General features: G+C 39.2%; 1 protein-coding gene across 1 annotated transcript in view; it reads left to right on the top strand.

The window, feature by feature from the left end:
• ZBTB10 (zinc finger and BTB domain containing 10) overlaps positions 1–16,488 on the top strand; it is a gene marked incomplete at its 5' end in the record, with an annotated part of 39,007 nt that overhangs the window by 9,702 nt on the left and 12,817 nt on the right. The window contains 1 exon segment of the mRNA XM_014584338.2: positions 1,478–2,366. Coding sequence (XP_014439824.1) covers positions 1,478–2,366 — 889 coding nt within the window.

The following is a 16,488-nucleotide window of genomic DNA, read 5'->3' on the forward strand; positions in this document are numbered from 1 at the left end:
ACAATTTTTTTACATTGGTGTCTTCCCTACACCTTTTCCTGTCTTTCACTCAGCTTAGTTCTCTTAGCATGTTTACACTCTAGTATATACCTTCCCATGCCTTTCTCCATGCTCATATTTAAGTTAATATTTTGTACCAAAGAAAATATGAATAAATTAACATTTAGATGAAGTTAGCATTTTCATTCATCCTTTCTGCTAGTAATGTCTAAATAGTTTTTCTCCTGTGGGCAGAGGTATTGATTATTTCAATTATTATCCAGAGTTATTATTAAACTGCCATGCCTTAGGTCCTGGGAATAGCACAGCTCTGTCCTGAGGGTTCTTTACCCATCTAGTCACTATACAGATAAAGTCATTACTTACAATATACTGACATTTATAATGCTAATTCATGGTTTAGGAAAAAGGCTCAGGGACAGTGACTTGCCCAAGGACACACAGTAGCATTCTGAAATGTAGTCATGCCCTTTTAAAACTCTTTAACTGCTGTACAACACATCTCTTTCCATTTTAAATTAATTGCCAGAGTACACTAGAGAGAGAGAAAGTAAGGGGAAGAATACTTTCCAATGAGGCATGGTCATGCAATAATCCTTTTTCCTCCATTCCTCCATTTCTGCGGGATTTGAAGTATGCATGCATACATGCCTGGAGTAGTTTTCAAGTTGCTGGGATCGGTCAGACAGCTATCTGAGATCTTGCTGTCTTTGTACAGCACTTAACTGCTGTGCTGTGGGGCTACTCCTGTGCCAGTCTTAATGGTTTTATAGGAAATTATCTTGACTACAGATGCTAAAGTGAACCATTATGAATACTTGTATGATTTATAAGAGGGAAGATTTATAAACATTAGGAATTTTGAAATCAGGAATTTTAATGTTTATATAATTGGATATTCCTATAGTTGAAGCAGAATTTTTCCTTAGGGTCTTAATTTATCATTTGTTACATTTAATTAACCCATGGCCTAACTATTTGATTTCAATGTTTGCCAAGACTTAAAATTTACCTATTTAATAGTATTAGATTGGGTATCCAGCATATTGTAACATGGGTATTTTTCAGTTTAGAAAAGTGCTGCTTTCCCAAAAGATTTTTTTTTTTAAGAAATTGATTCTTATAAATGAAAAATTCCTTTTCTAAGAAAATCATTGTTTTTGTTTTGATTTTTAAATAATCGTTAGTTCATGTCCTTATTGGCTTGTATTTGAAAAGAGTAACATGACCAGTCAACCTTTAAATGAAATCCTGTTTGATTTTTCTTACAACAGCAATGGGTTGGACCAAACGTATTCAATTTCTTTCAAAATCTGGAATAAAGAATACTTGAAACTCACAATACATAAGGAATTCTTACAAATTAGTATATTCGATACTTTTTTTAGAAACGTATATTGATAACAATAATTCTTTGGTTTAGAGACTTTCAAAAAGTAAGCAAAATTTAATATTCATGTTTTCCATCCAATTACAGGAGTCAGAAATACCATCAGAGGAGGGATACTGTGACTTTAATAGTAGGCCAAATGAGAACTCTTATTGCTATCAACTTCTTCGACAACTAAATGAACAGAGAAAGAAAGGTATTCTTTGTGATGTCAGCATTGTGGTGAGCGGAAAAATCTTTAAAGCTCATAAGAACATCCTGGTTGCAGGCAGCCGTTTCTTTAAGACTTTATATTGCTTTTCAAACAAAGAAAGCCCTAACCAAAACAATACTACCCATTTAGATATTGCTGCAGTTCAAGGTTTTTCAGTCATCTTGGACTTCTTGTATTCTGGTAACCTGGTGCTCACAAGCCAAAATGCCATTGAAGTGATGACAGTGGCCAGCTATCTTCAAATGAGTGAAGTTGTTCAAACTTGCCGAAATTTCATTAAAGATGCCTTAAATATAAGCATTAAATCAGAAGCTCCAGAATCTGTAGTTGTGGACTATAATAATAGAAAACCAATGAATAGAGATGGTCTGTCTTCATCACGGGATCAAAAAATTGCCAGTTTTTGGGCAACACGGAATCTTACCAATTTGGCAAGTAATGTAAAAATTGAAAATGATGGTTGCATTGTCGACGAGGGCCAAATAGGAAACTACCAAATGAATGACAGTAGTTGGGTCCAGGATGGTTCTCCCGAATCAACTGAAAATGAATCTCAAGGTCAAACGAAAGTATTTATTTGGAATAATATGGCCTCCCAGGGAATTCAAGAGACTGGCAAAACAAGGAGGAAAAACCAAACTACAAAGAGATTTATTTATAATATTCCACCTAATAATGAAACAAGTTTAGAAGATTGCTCAGTGATGCAGCCACCTGTTGCCTATCCAGAAGAAAATACACTACTCATCAAGGAGGAGCCAGGTAAATATCGTAGATACAAAGATAATCTCAGATTTTATTTTCATTCTGGTCAGATAATCTCAAAATACATTTTTTAATGAAAATTTTTTTCATTATATTTACAATAGTGAGATCACTCAAACATAACATTTTTGATATATTTTCTTTGTCTTTTCTCCAGGCATGTATATGTGGGCTTCTCAAAAGTTATACTAATAACCAGACATTGCATGTATTGTTGAGGAATGTGGACTACACTGCATGTACACTTTCCTGCTCTTTGTCCTCACTGCTCACTATTTTATACTCAATGCTGGAAAGAAAAAAACTTTATAATCTCTCTGGGTTTTTCATTTGTATGTTTTGTTTTTGAGATCTGGTTAACATTTTATTGGGACATTTAAACATTGAAGTGTTCTATAGAATTTATATTTATAGGATTTGTTTAGAGTTACTGTTCTGTTTTCATCACAGATCTTAACAAGCTAAAATATTTTAAGGTTGCCCACTGCCATCTTCTCATTTTTCTGAGACCTTTCTTTTAAGTATTTTCCCAAAAGAATGTGTGCAGTAATCTTAGCACAGGACATTAGTGGTGAGGATTTTTTTTTTTCTTTTTTTGGAGAGATTTTTGCTATAGGGCACGTGCGCTCGCCACACAGACAGTGAGAGACAGAGAGACAGAAAGTGAGAAATCACCCTCCAGGGGGGATGGCCACGCCGCAATCCCTTCTCCTCCATTCTCCTCTCGGGATCTTGGACATGCATGCACATGCGCCCGGCGTGAGTTTAAGCCACTGGGTCCGGGACTCGAACCGTGGTCAACTACATGGGAGTCCAGCAACATAGCCATTACGCTAACTGTTGGTCCCAGTAGTGAGGATTTTTTTAAAGTGGGGTGGAGGATCATTGTTAAAGAGTGTACGAAAGGCTTGAAACTTTGCTTTACCTTCAGTTTATTCTGGCTGTGCTTAATGTTAGTTGAAGAAGCAACTTAGTTTGAGGTTTCCTATGCACATACCCCAGGCTCCTCCACCACAGTCCTTAACTTTAATGCTCGTTGAGCTTCAAAGCACTATTTGCTGTCTGATTTCCATGATGGTGATCATCTGAGGACAGAGTACTTGTACTTTCTGCTAAAAAGAATCATTCTTTTTAGTTACCAGAGGGCAAAATTCAAGAGTAATCCTGTGAAATGGTTCTGCTTTTTCCCCTTGTCCCTAGTTTTTGCTATAGGGTGCATGTACTCATCAGAGAGAAAATGAAAAATCACAACTCATGGCAGATAGCCGTGCCACAGTCTTCCCGTCTCTATTTTCTTCTTGGAATTTTTTAAAAAGAATTATTAATAATTTTATTTTATTGATAGTATTTTTTTAATTTGACCAGAGAAAGGGCAAGTGAGAAAGCAAGCCAGTCAATCTGGCACTCAAACCGTGGTTGGCCTGTGGGAGTCCAGCACTATAATCACCACACCACCTATCAGCCACTCCTCTTGGGATTTTGGGTGCACACATGCACACGCCCGGCTTGAGAAACAGGCGTCTGGATCTGGGACTTAGTTGCCTTTATGGTCTCTTGTTACGTTAACCACCACCTGGCTGACCGGCACTCCTGGGTTTTTAGATTTGGATTAGTATTCATTGGTTGAAATTCTATGTCAAAATCAGCATGTATGGGGAACCAGCAGTTAGCGTAATGGCTATGTCGCTGGATTCCCACGTAGTCGACCGCGGTTCGTGTCCCGGACCCGGTGGCTTAAAACTCACGCCGGGCGCGTGTGCGTGCGTGCCCAAGATCCCGAGAGGAGAATGGAGGAGAAGGGATTGCGGCGTGACCATCCCCCCTGGGGGGTGATTTCTCGCTTTCTGTCTCTATGTCTCTCTCTGTCTGTCTGGCGAGCGCACGCGCCCTACAGTGAAAATCTCTCAAAAAAAAAAAAAAATCAGCATGTATGTATAGTATACTAATTACTGATACTGGTTTTGTTTTGTTTTTGGTACTTTAATTTGTTTCTTAGCAATAAAAACCCTAAGGCAGTTTTCTTTAAAGTAATAAGGACACAAAAGTCCTCTTAGCTAGCACTTTTTTTACTGTTTAAATATTAATTTTTTTAAATAACATACCACCTACCCCTCCCACACCTTTTATTTTCTATTTTTTTAAAGAATTATTTATTTATTCCCATTTTTTTTTCTTTATTTGATGAGAGAGAAAGGGTGAGAGAAAGTGAGAAAGCAAGCCGCCAGGTCCAGTACTTGAACAGTGGTTGGCCATGTGGGAATCCAGCGCCCTTATCCACCACACCACCGTCTGGCCCCACTGTTTAAATATTAATGTAGAAAGACCTTGACAGAATTCTCAGAAAATTAGAGCTACATTGTTTCTCTGCTGAATGGATTATTATTATTTTAACAATATACATAAATAAATTTAAATTGTAATATACTTAAGTATACATACAATTTATATATATACATAAATTGTAATATATTTAAATACACATTTTTCATTGAAAAGGATAAGCAGATCTGTTGATTGGCAAAAGTAATCAGAACTAACCTATTCTTAAATGAATTCCACATGATTTGAAGAAAAGCATTCATACTGAATCATAGTGCATACTTCCAAAGGTAACATTTCTCGCAAGTGTGTTAGCAAGTGCCTCCTCTCTGTAATTGTATTAATAGACTGGGTCTGTCAAGTGGGTTGTTGGACCTAACATGCTTTTAGTTATCTGTCATATCAGATAATTTCATTTTTATGTTGCTTATATCACTTTAGTATCTCAGCCTTGCTTTAACTCACTAATTTGGTTGTATCAGCCATGTGCTACATTCTGTTTTACAATTTTTTATTGCCTCTAAATCCACCCTCATTCTGTGCCAGAAAATGGATATAATGGAAACATTATATTTAGGGTGTAATATGATACAGAGCCAGGGATAGCAAATTTTTACCATAAAGATCTAATAAACAAATATTTTCATCTTGGTTGGCTATAAGAAAGGTCAACTACTTAATTCTGCCATTTGTAGCATGAAAGCAGTAACAGGCGGTGTGTAAACAAATAAATGTGGGTATGTTCCAATAAAACTTTACATAGCGGTGGGTCTTAACAGTGGCTACAGACTGGAAGTATTTGGGAGTATAACAAAGATGCTTCAGTCTTTCCTCTGTTGATTCTTATTTAATTGTTATGAATTGTGATCTTACTATTGGAATTTCTAAAGTGATTGAATGTTGAGATCCACTGATAAAATGGAAAGAGTTCATATCGAGTCAGACATTATGGATTTGGATTTGAAAATTAGCTTTGCCACTTAATACCCTGTGGACTGTGATTAAAATTAAGCTAAACTCTTATTCTCAGTTTCCTCATTTTAAAAATATAGTACTTTTTTTAAAGGAGTTATTATAAAAATAAAATGACAAACACGAAAGCATAAAAACCATCCTGGCCATCTATTGAGATTACTTTTGCTTATTCTTTTTTTTTTTAAGGATTATTTTATTTAACTTTTATTTGTTTATTTTAATTTGACCAGATAGGGACAGAAGGGGGGGAGGGAATGAGAAAGGGAGCCGACAGGGCCAGGACTCTAACCATGGTCAGCCATGTGGGAGTCCAGGGCCTTTTAACCGCCACGTCTCCTGCCGGCCCTATTAGTTATTTTTAACGTTTTCCAGTGCTTTGTACCTTCTCTCAAATACTGGATAGTTTGATTGCCTAAGCTTGAATTTTTTGTTTGAATACTTTTTATTTTTTAGTTTTTTATGGGGCATGTGTACTTGCTGGAGAGACAGAAGGAAAATGATAAAGCACCCCACAAGGGGATGACCACAGCACAGTTCTTTCCCTTCCATTCTCCTTCTGAGATTTGGGGCATGCACCTGTACTCTGTGTTTTTTTCAAGCTGCCAGGTCAGGGACTCAGATGACGCAGCCAACCATGTGAGATCCAGCCCCTCAACTACCTCCATGCCATCTGGCCCCAAAAAAGTCTTTTTCTTAAAAATTTATTTCTTCAGTGAGAGTGAGCATTTATGTGCACTAACATGTATTTGTACACCCCCAAATGGTCTTCAGTGCCACAGTCCACTTGTAGCCCTCAGTCAGCCATGAATCTTACAGTCATATGTCCATTGTACTCAGAGAGGGCTCCGGACTTGAACTGTAAAGTTTCCATGTGGTATTCCCTTACAGAGCATCTTTTTTATTTTATTTTTTTAAGTAACTATTTATGGGACCAGCAAGTGGTGTGGTGTTTAAGGCAGTAGACACTCCCACTTGGCCCACCACAGTTCAAATCCAGACCTGGTGGCTTGCTTTTTCACTTTTCCTCTCTCTGTCTCTGGTCAAAGTAAAATAAATGGATGAATAAATAAAATTAAATAATTTTTAAAATAAATAATATTTTATTTTTGAGAGACTTTTGTTATAGGGTACATACGCTTGCCAGAGAGACAGAGACAGAAAGCGAGAAATCACCTCCCAGGGAATATGGCCACACCACAATACTTTCTCTTCTATTCTCATCAGGATTTTGGGTCTGCTGTGAGTTTTAAGCCACCAGGGTGGGGACTCGAACCACAGTTGACTGCGTGGGAGTCCAGTGACTTAACCATTATGCGATCTACTGGTCCCTATTATTATTTTTAATTTGACCGGAGACAAAGGGAAAATAAAAAAGCAAGCCACCAAGTCTAGGGCTCGATTCACAGTTAGTCATGTGGGAATTCAGTGTTCAGTGCCTTAACTATCATACCACCTGCTGGGCGGCACCCAGAGCTTCACTTTTTTTTAAAAATCACTGTACTGTCTGGCCCCAAGAAGTCATTCTGTATGGAGCCAAAATTTGCTTCTCTATGACTTCCTAATTCTGCCATTTAATAATATAATCTGAACCTAACCTCTAATCCCTCCAGTCTGTCTGATTACCCTTTAAATAGTAGACATTTTAAAAATTCCCCTGAAGTTTTATTATTCTAGGCCAAGTGCTATTTATTACTCCCACCTTGTGAATGCATAGAATTAACTCTCACTCTTCCAGGCAAGTTCAGACCAATATAGAACACAGTAGGCCTTTGCTTACCAAATTAAGGCCTTACCCAAGGTCATTCACGTAGCAAAAGTAGAGAGGAAGATTTCATACCTAGGACTTTGTCATTGAAGCTTTTGTGATTAACCACTAAATTAGTACATACCTTTAAAAAAATTAGTCCCTTCTCATTTTAAGACATTTTTATGAACCCCTCGTCAATCATTGGTTATGTTCTAATTTCAGTCTGCTACAAATAATGAAAAAATGTCTGAATAAATGCTTTTAAGTGACTTTAAAGTTCTATAACAAACATCTGAAAAGTTGTAGTTATTCAAGTTGTGGTTATTCAGTCTACAAACAAAGCTTAGCATACTTGGATTTGTGAATTCCTTATAGGAAATATGGCTTCCCTAAAGTCTTAAGCATACATGTGAACTATAGCTCTTAATTTTTCTTCTTGGTGTACAGTTGTCGTGGTTAAGTGCCTCAAAATGATTGAGGTAAGAAGGTATACTCCCAGCTGTCAGAACTTATATTCAGATGATCTTTTTTAATCTTGATGAAGTTAGCATGCCCATTACTTGACTACTAGGATTCACTTTAGATTATTTCTCTGAATTATTTTCCTATTATATGAGAATTATTGAAGTAGACTTCAGAAAGTTTAGAAAGTTCTGTTTTATTTGTATTGTGGAATAATTAAAATTCACCAAAAACTAAAATCTGGCTAATCAAATAGAAGAGAAAAGGTGTCATAAGTTGCTCTAGCAGTATAAAATATAAAATCTGTATCTTGCACTACAATCAGAAAACATTAAATATTACCCAAAGTAGATAGATTTAAGATTAGGAATTAAACTGTAGAACTGCAAATAACTAATGCCAAAGTTGTATTACTAAGTATGTTTGTATATATTATCCATCCCATTTAATCGGACCACGTCCAGTGTTAGTCACTTATCTTTTAATGCTGTGAACTGACAAGAAACATGGTTTTCTGAGTCTTAAATTTTATTTTTACCCCATTCATGATAGCAGGTTATAACTATTGTAAGTAATTCTATGTGTTCTGTTGCATGCGTGCATCATTTTCAGTAAAGATTTTGAAATGTTGACAGGAATGAGCAAAATAAAAGAAAAATTAGGAAAGGAATTAAATGTTAGTCACAAGTGACTATAGCTATATAATATAATATGGTTATCCTGATTAAGCTTTTTTTTTTTTTAAGAAATTTTTGCTTTAGTGTGCATGCACTCCGCTAGAGAGCCAGAAAGTGAGAAATCACTCCCTGGGGAGATTGAGCAATTCTTCTCCATTCTCTTGGGATTTTGTGTGCACATACCTGACAGGAGGGTCCAGGACTTGAACCTGGTAGACTGCGTGGGAGTCCAGCAACATACCCTTTATGCCATCTACTAGTCCCCCTAATTAAGCTTTTGAATTGGTTCCACATTACTAAGCAGCCTTTCTCAAAAGGAAGAAACATACCAATTCTACAGGATGACAAACTTGTTCTGGTACTAACTTCTTTTTTTTTGGAGAGGTTTTCGCTATAGGGTATGTGCACTCACCAGACAGAGAGAGACATAGAGACAGAAAGCGAGAAATCACCCCCCCAGGGGGGATGGTCACGCCGCAATCCCTTCTCCTCAATTCTCCTCTCGGGATCTTGGGCACGCACACACATGCGCCCAGCGTGAGTTTTAAGCCACCGGGTCTGGAATGTGAACCACGGTTGACTACGTGGGAGTCCGGCGACATAGCCATTACACTAACTACTGGTTCCCCTGGTACTAACTCCTGAAAGCCATTTCCCCAGTGGGGTTTTATTTAGTTGACACCAAGCAGTATAATGGACAGTTTCCTCAAGTGTTTTCTAGTAAACAGTGATTATAATAGATTTTTGTCTTTGATGAAAGCTTACATGGTTCCATATAGATTATTTTTTTCCTTAATGCCATATAAGTAATCAGATATATTACCTGATCAAAATATATAATTTAGAATTCTTTAAATAACTTAAAAGTTCCCTTCTCTCATCTTGAGTTGTGGTGGGAAAATAGTTGTCAAGCATTTATAAGTTTGTATTATTCCTTACAAGTGGAGTTTGTATCAGGCTTAAGGTTTATGTTTTCAATTTATGTAGTTGCCTTTTGGTTAAGTAGCATATAGTTTTTGTATTTTTTTTTTTTTTTTTGGAGAGATTTTCACTATAGGGCGCGTGCGCTCGCCAGACATACAGAGAGAGAGACATAGAGACAGAAAGCGAGATCACCCCCCGGGGGGGGGGGGTCATGCCTTCATCCCTTCTCCTCCATTCTCCTCTCGGGATCTTGGGCACGCACATGCGTTCGGGTTCAGCTTGAGTTTTAAACCACCGGGTTCGGGACGCGAACTATGGTCGACTACGTGGGAGTCCAGCGACATAGCCATTACGCTAACTGCTGGTTCCCTAGTTTTTGTATTTAGAAAACAATTTTGAGAAAAGAATGTCCAAACTAAATAGCTTTAAGGAATTCTAATGAGTCATGTATTAATATTTGAGGTAATGACTCACTACGTTTTTTTTGTATAGAGGTTTTTTGCTATAGGGCGCGTGCCCTCACCAGAAAGACAGAGAGACAGAGACAGAAAGCGAGAAATCACTTCCCAAGGGGGATGGCCACACCACAATGCTATCTTCTCCGTTCTCTCAGGATCTTGGGCACACACGCACACATGCTCAGCGTGGGTTTAAGCCACCGGGTCTGGTACTCAAACCGGGATCGACTACGTGGGAGTCCAGTGACATAGCCATTACGCCAACTGCTGGTCCCATGACATATTACTTCTAATTACAGAAAACTACAATCATCTAATAACTGGTATTTCTGTCTTTTTGTTTTGGATGATAACTGATGTTTTGTATTGCTTTTTGTTTTTGTTTTAATTTGCTTTTGGACCTCACCCGAGAGGAATTGTGAGGGGAGGAATGAGAAAGCATCCCCCAGGGGATACTGATGTTTTATTATAGGGTACTATCCTAGACCCTATAGGTTATTATGGTTGTTACTCTCCTAAAATCTAAAGTTCATCATTCTACATCTTACCTTGATGGTTTCATGTAACAGATTTATGGACCTGAATTAGTATTTTTTCTCTTAGAGCATTCCAGATATTCTGCTAACCTGTTCAGGCATTCTTTTTTAAAAAGAAATGTCCAATAGTTAATGGTCCATAAAACATACTCATGCCTAAGAAACTTCAATATTTAATTTTTCAAAATGGTGGTAATCATCAACCAAGTAGTAGAAATTATCTGCCGTCTTTTTTCTCCTTTTCCTCTACCTTTGCTCTGCTTAATATTGCTTTTCCTCCTTGACTACCATGTTTGCCACAAGAAATGTCCATACTGGGACCAGTAGTTAGCGTAATGGCTATGGTGCTGGATGGACTCCCACGTAGTCGACCATGGTTTGTGTCCCGGACCCGGTGGCTTAAACTCACACCAGGAGCGTGTGCGTGCGTGACCAAGATCCCGAGAGAATGGAGGAGAAGGGATTGCGGCATGGCCATCCCCCCTGGGGGGTGATTTCTCGCTTTCTGTCTCTCTCTCTGTCCGGCAAGCGCAAGCGCCCTATAGCAAAAACGTCTCCAAAAAAAAAAAAAAGGTCCATACGTCCATACTTGATGACTTGTGAGAAATCCTAAGAAAGGAAGAGAGGCTGTGTGGCCAGGCTAAAGCTGAACTGGATAAACCGTACTTAGATCGGTTATAAGAGCTTTTTTTATGACTTCTGCCTGCTGAGACTATTACATTGTCTAAACCCTATAAATTATCAATCCCTGAGAGTTTTCATAAAACTGAATTTTTGGTTTGTGGCACAGCCTTAATACATATAATATGGTGTCCAGATAGTTAAACAATTTCATTCAAAGCTTTACTCTTTTCCTTTTCTTTTTTAAGAGGTTTTTGCTCTAGGGTGCGTGCACTCGCCAGACAAAGACAGGCAGAAAGTGAGAAATCACCCCCCAGGGGGGATGGCCATGCCGCAATCCCTTCTTTTCCATTCTCCACTCGGAATCTTGGGCACGCACACACAGGCGCCCGGCGTGAGTTTTAAGCCACCGGGTCCGGGACACGAACCACGGTCGACTACATGGAAGTCCAGCAACATAGCCATTAGGCTAACTGCTGGTCCCAAAGCTTTACTCTTCAGAAAAGCTATTTTACAAGTAAACATTACTTTTCTGTAACCCCAAAATAGCTTTCCACACCATAAGAGGAGATTTCGAAACAATTGTGATTTAAATCCTAAGAAATAAGCAATAGGTCAGATGATGTCAAGGTTGAAGAGTCCCTTATCTAGAATTTACAATAGGGTGGCTATGGGGTATAAACATCGCATATAATGTGATAAATATTAAAGATCATTTAAGTGTGGCAGGAGGTGCAATGGGAGACTTCCCTACTTTTCAGCAAAGTTGGAGGAAAAGTCATAGAGAAGGCAGTAAGAGTCGGCTCCAGAATTGTGTATTTTGCCTAGAGAGGGGAGAAGGGCAGGCAGCAGGGTGGCTAGAAATTGGACTAAGTGGGTAAAATAATAGAAAGGGCATTCAGTTTGGAGATGAGATTGGGTCCATTGCTTAGGTCTAGATTGTAATGATCTTTATATGCTATGGCAATAAATTATAAATTTTATTTTGTGCACTCTGAAGAAATGATTTTAGGAAATTTGATCTGTTTATATTTGCTTTTATAACTAAACTATTTGGGGAGCATTGTTTATTGGTTTGTGTGGAGAGTGAACTGGGGAAATCTGTTGGGAACTGTTTGTGGCAGGAAAGAAACAGCATTTTCAAATAGTGCACCAAAGACCCAGTATACCCCAGTGTTGAGTCAAATGGTGGGGTGAGGCAGATAGTTGAATTAATGATTTGGGAAGTGAAGGGAAGGCTACCGTGGAGTTTCTAGGCTGCTACAGGAACAGTCAAGGGTGCTTAATACAATGGATTTGCAACTCAATTTTACTCTCTATTGAAAAAAAAAAAAAACTGAATTAAGTGAAAAAAAATTCTGTACTTGTTTTAAAAAAATCTTTTGCTTCTGAAGTGTGACTGCTGTACCAAATTCCTAGATGATTTAGAGGAATTGTTAGCCCACTCTGGTCTAAGGGAAGCCTACTTAATGACAGGTACCAAGATTAATAACCTCTCAGGCCAGCTTTAGTGGCACAAGCAGGCGGGCACCATTGCCCAGTGGCTGGGGCGGCACTGGAGACGGGGGTTCAGTTCCCAACCTGTTTGGGCCAAGTGTTGTGTGTACCTGTGATCCTGGCTAGTTTAGGAGGCAGGGCAAGAGCATCTGGAAGAGACCTTTCAAAAACCTGTCTCTGGGAACCAGCAATTAGCGTAATGGCTATGTTGCTGGACTCCCACGTAGTTGACCGCGGTTCGCGTCCCAGACCCGGTGGCTTAAAACTCACGCTGGGCACGTGTGCATGCGTGCTCAAGATCCCGAGAGGAGAATGGAGGAGAAGGGATTGCGGCGTGACCATCCCCTCTGGGGGGTGATTTCTCGCTTTCTGTCTCTGTCTCTCTCTGTCTGACGAGCGCACGTGCCCTATAGCGAAAACCTCTCTAAAAAAACAAAACAAAACAAAACAAAACCTGTCTCTGCCTGTGTGTGTGTGTGCACACCATGCACTCTACCTGTACACTTTCATTAAAAAGATGAACTTCAGTGATACCTTGTTTTATGTTGCATTACAGTTTACTCAGTATTTTAATGTGAAGTGAGTAAATATGCTACTATTTTCTAAGTGAAAATACATATGTATGTTTATTTGGTAGACTAAGATTTATACTGGTCTTTCAGTTAATTCCAACTCATTATCTTTCTATTGCTTGTTAATCAGATATTTTTAAGCCCATGAATAAATTATTTAAAAATTACAATACATGACTAACTAGAGAAATAGGAAAAGTTGTATTAATTTTTTTTGACAGATTTTTGCTATAGGGCTGTTTACTTGCTGGAGAGACAGACAGAAAGTGAGAAATAACCCCCTAGGGAGGATGGCCATGCTGCCCTTCCGTCCATTCTCAGGATTTTGGGTGCACACGCCCAGTGTGAATTTCAAACCACCAGGTCTGGGACTCAAACTGCAGTCAGCTACATGGGAGCCCAGTGCCTTAACCACTATACCTCTTGCTGGCCCTGAAAAATTTTATTTTACCTTTTTTTTTTTTTTTTTTTTTAAGAAAGGGAAAGTGAGAAAGCAAGCTACCAGGTCTGGGACTCTGGGACTCAAAACAGAGGTCATTCATGTGGGAGACCAGCACCTTAACTACCACACCACCTGCTGCCCTAAAAAGTTTGATTTCTAAAGATTGTTCTAAGACAAAGAAAGACTTATTACTGTAAACAATAGCTAAATACATTTTACCCTTTAGATTTTGGAGATGATTTTATTAATGCAATAAAGGGGAAGTTAAAAAAATGAAATCTGCCTAGACTGGAGTTAAGATTTGTATTTGTTTTTTTTTTTTTTAGAGGTTTTTGCTATAGGGCACGTGCACTCGCCAGACAGACAGAGACAGAGAGACAGAAAGCGAGAAATCACCCCCCGGGGGATGGTCACGCCACAGTCCCTTCTCCATTCTCCTCTCGGGATCTTGGGCATGCACGCATACGCGCCCGGCATGAGTTTTAAGCCACCGGGTCTGGGACGCGAACCGCACTCGACTACGTGGGAGTCCAGTGACATAGCCATTACACTAACTGCTGGTTCCCCATGTATTCGTTGATTTAATAAAAGAAGTATATTAATGGACTAACAGATGGCATAATGATTAACATTGCTAGACTCCCACATAGTCGACCACAGTTCCAGTCCTGGACTTGGTGGCTTAAAACTCATGCGCAGCGCATGTGGGTGTGTGCCCGAAGTCCTGAGAGGAGAATGTAGAAGGGATTGTTTCATGGCCATCCCCCCTGGGGTAGGGTAGGGGGATTTCTCACTTTCTGTTTCTGTCTCTCTGGTGAGCACATGTGCCGTAGCAAAACTCTCTTAAAAAATAAAATGTGTATCAAGTATCTCTGGCAAAATAAGTTTGAACATACTTTTGCACTCTCGTTTTCAACATTGCAAATTTCATAGTTCTGTGATCGCCCGTTATGTGCCAGAAACTGAGGTTTGGTGCTTATAATAAATTGTCAGAAGGCAATATAACACAGTTATGTTCTGCCACTGGGTTATTACTTAATCTTATTCAGCCTTAGTTTCCTCATTAATAAAAATTGGTGATAAGAATATTTGTACCATTACACAGATACATACTGAACCTTAAATGAGATAATACATGAAAATACTTAGTGCTGGATGCAGAAAGCTTTTTGTTTTGTTTTGCTTGAGGGAAAGTTCTTTCATTCCCCTAGTCCAGTATTCAGTCCGTCATTAAGATCCACCCCCAATAAAGTTTTTCAAGTTTATCCACTTGTCTTCCTTTGCAACTGCCTTCAATCAAGACCAGATCACCCTCAATCCTCACCTGGATTGCTAAAATAGCTTGCTTGCTTCTTTTTTATTTTTAGTGGTTTAATTTATTGCCAGAGGGCATCTACACTCCCCAGAGAGAAAGTATTCACTGGTGGGGCATCCTTACACCACAATCCTTTTTTCTTTACCCCTCTACACCTTCAGGATTTAGGCACAAGTGCATACGTGCCCCCTGGTCAGCTGGCTTTCTGTGCAGAGGACATGGGGCCAGCCATCAAAGAGTTTTCAGCTGGTGTCCATGTGTGTCTTGTTCTCTAATAATTCATTCATACATCAGGTAATTTTTTTTTTGAGTTTGTTTTTTGGTATAAGGCACGTGCACTTGCCAGAAAGATAGAGGACAGAGAGAAAGCAAGAAATCACCCCTTGGGGGGATGACTGCAGTCCCTTCTCCGTTCTCCTCTCGGGATCTTGGGCACACATGCACATGGGCCCGGCATGAGTTTAAGCCACTGGGTCTGGGACTCAAACCACGGTCGACTACATGAGAGTCCAGTGACATATCCATTACGTCAACTGCCGGTCCTCAGGTAATTTTTTTAAAGGCAAATGAGATAATTCTCTATTTAAAATCCTTAAGTTCCCCTTTAAAATAAAGGCCCACATCCTCACCATGGCTTAGAAGAAGACTCTGTAGGGCCTATTATGAATATTCGTCCATTGTTTTGTACTGTTCTTTCTTCCATTCGTGCAGTCATGCAGTTCTCGGCCTTTCAGCATTTCAGTTCCAGATTTGTTTGTCAGTTTCAGGTCTTACAGTTGTACACTAAAGCCATTACTGTGTAGTATGTCATTGTATAAACAAACAGATGGGCTCATAGTAACTGTTTTTAGTATGTATCTATTGATATAGAGAGGATTTTTTATTTTTGTTTTCATTTTAAAGTCTTGGCTATTAGGGAGCCAGTCAAAATTGGTGATACCAAGGATGATTCTTTTTTTTTTTTTTGAGAGATTTTCACTGTAGGGCGCGTGCGCTCGCCAGACAGACAGAGAGAGACATAGAGACAGAAAGCGAGAAATCACCCCCCAGGGGGGATGGTCACGCCGCAATCCCATCTCCTCCATTCTCCTCTCGGGATCTTGGGCACGCACGCAAACGCGCCCGGCGTGAGTTTTAAGCCACCGGGTCCGGGACACGAACCGCGGTCGACTACGTGGGAGTCCAGCGACATAGCCATTACGCTAACTGCTGGTTCCCAAGGATGATTCTTGAATAGGGAGATAGAGGGGAGATTGTTTACAAGTGGCATTTTAAAAATGTCTTTAGAAACTTAAGTCATTTGAGAGAGTAGAGGAAGGTTTGGGATAGTACTAGGGTACAGTGCTAGAATCAAGCAGAAACCTGAATGTTTGGACATTCTAAACTAAAGAGTTCAAAGCTTATCCTGAAAGCTGTGCCTTTTCAACTTTCAAAAGTTGTCAACAAATTTTATGTTTAGCTTTATTTTTAGCTTGCTGCTAGGGTATGTATGCTCCCTCTCTACAACAAGGGAGAAAAAGTGAAAAAGCACTCCTTGGGGATGGCCACACTAATCCCTTTTAAAATTTCCTCTT

This window comes from Tupaia chinensis, unplaced genomic scaffold (assembly GCF_000334495.1).
Source record: "Tupaia chinensis unplaced genomic scaffold, TupChi_1.0 Scaffold146445_1, whole genome shotgun sequence".
Classification (NCBI taxonomy): domain Eukaryota; kingdom Metazoa; phylum Chordata; class Mammalia; order Scandentia; family Tupaiidae; genus Tupaia; species Tupaia belangeri.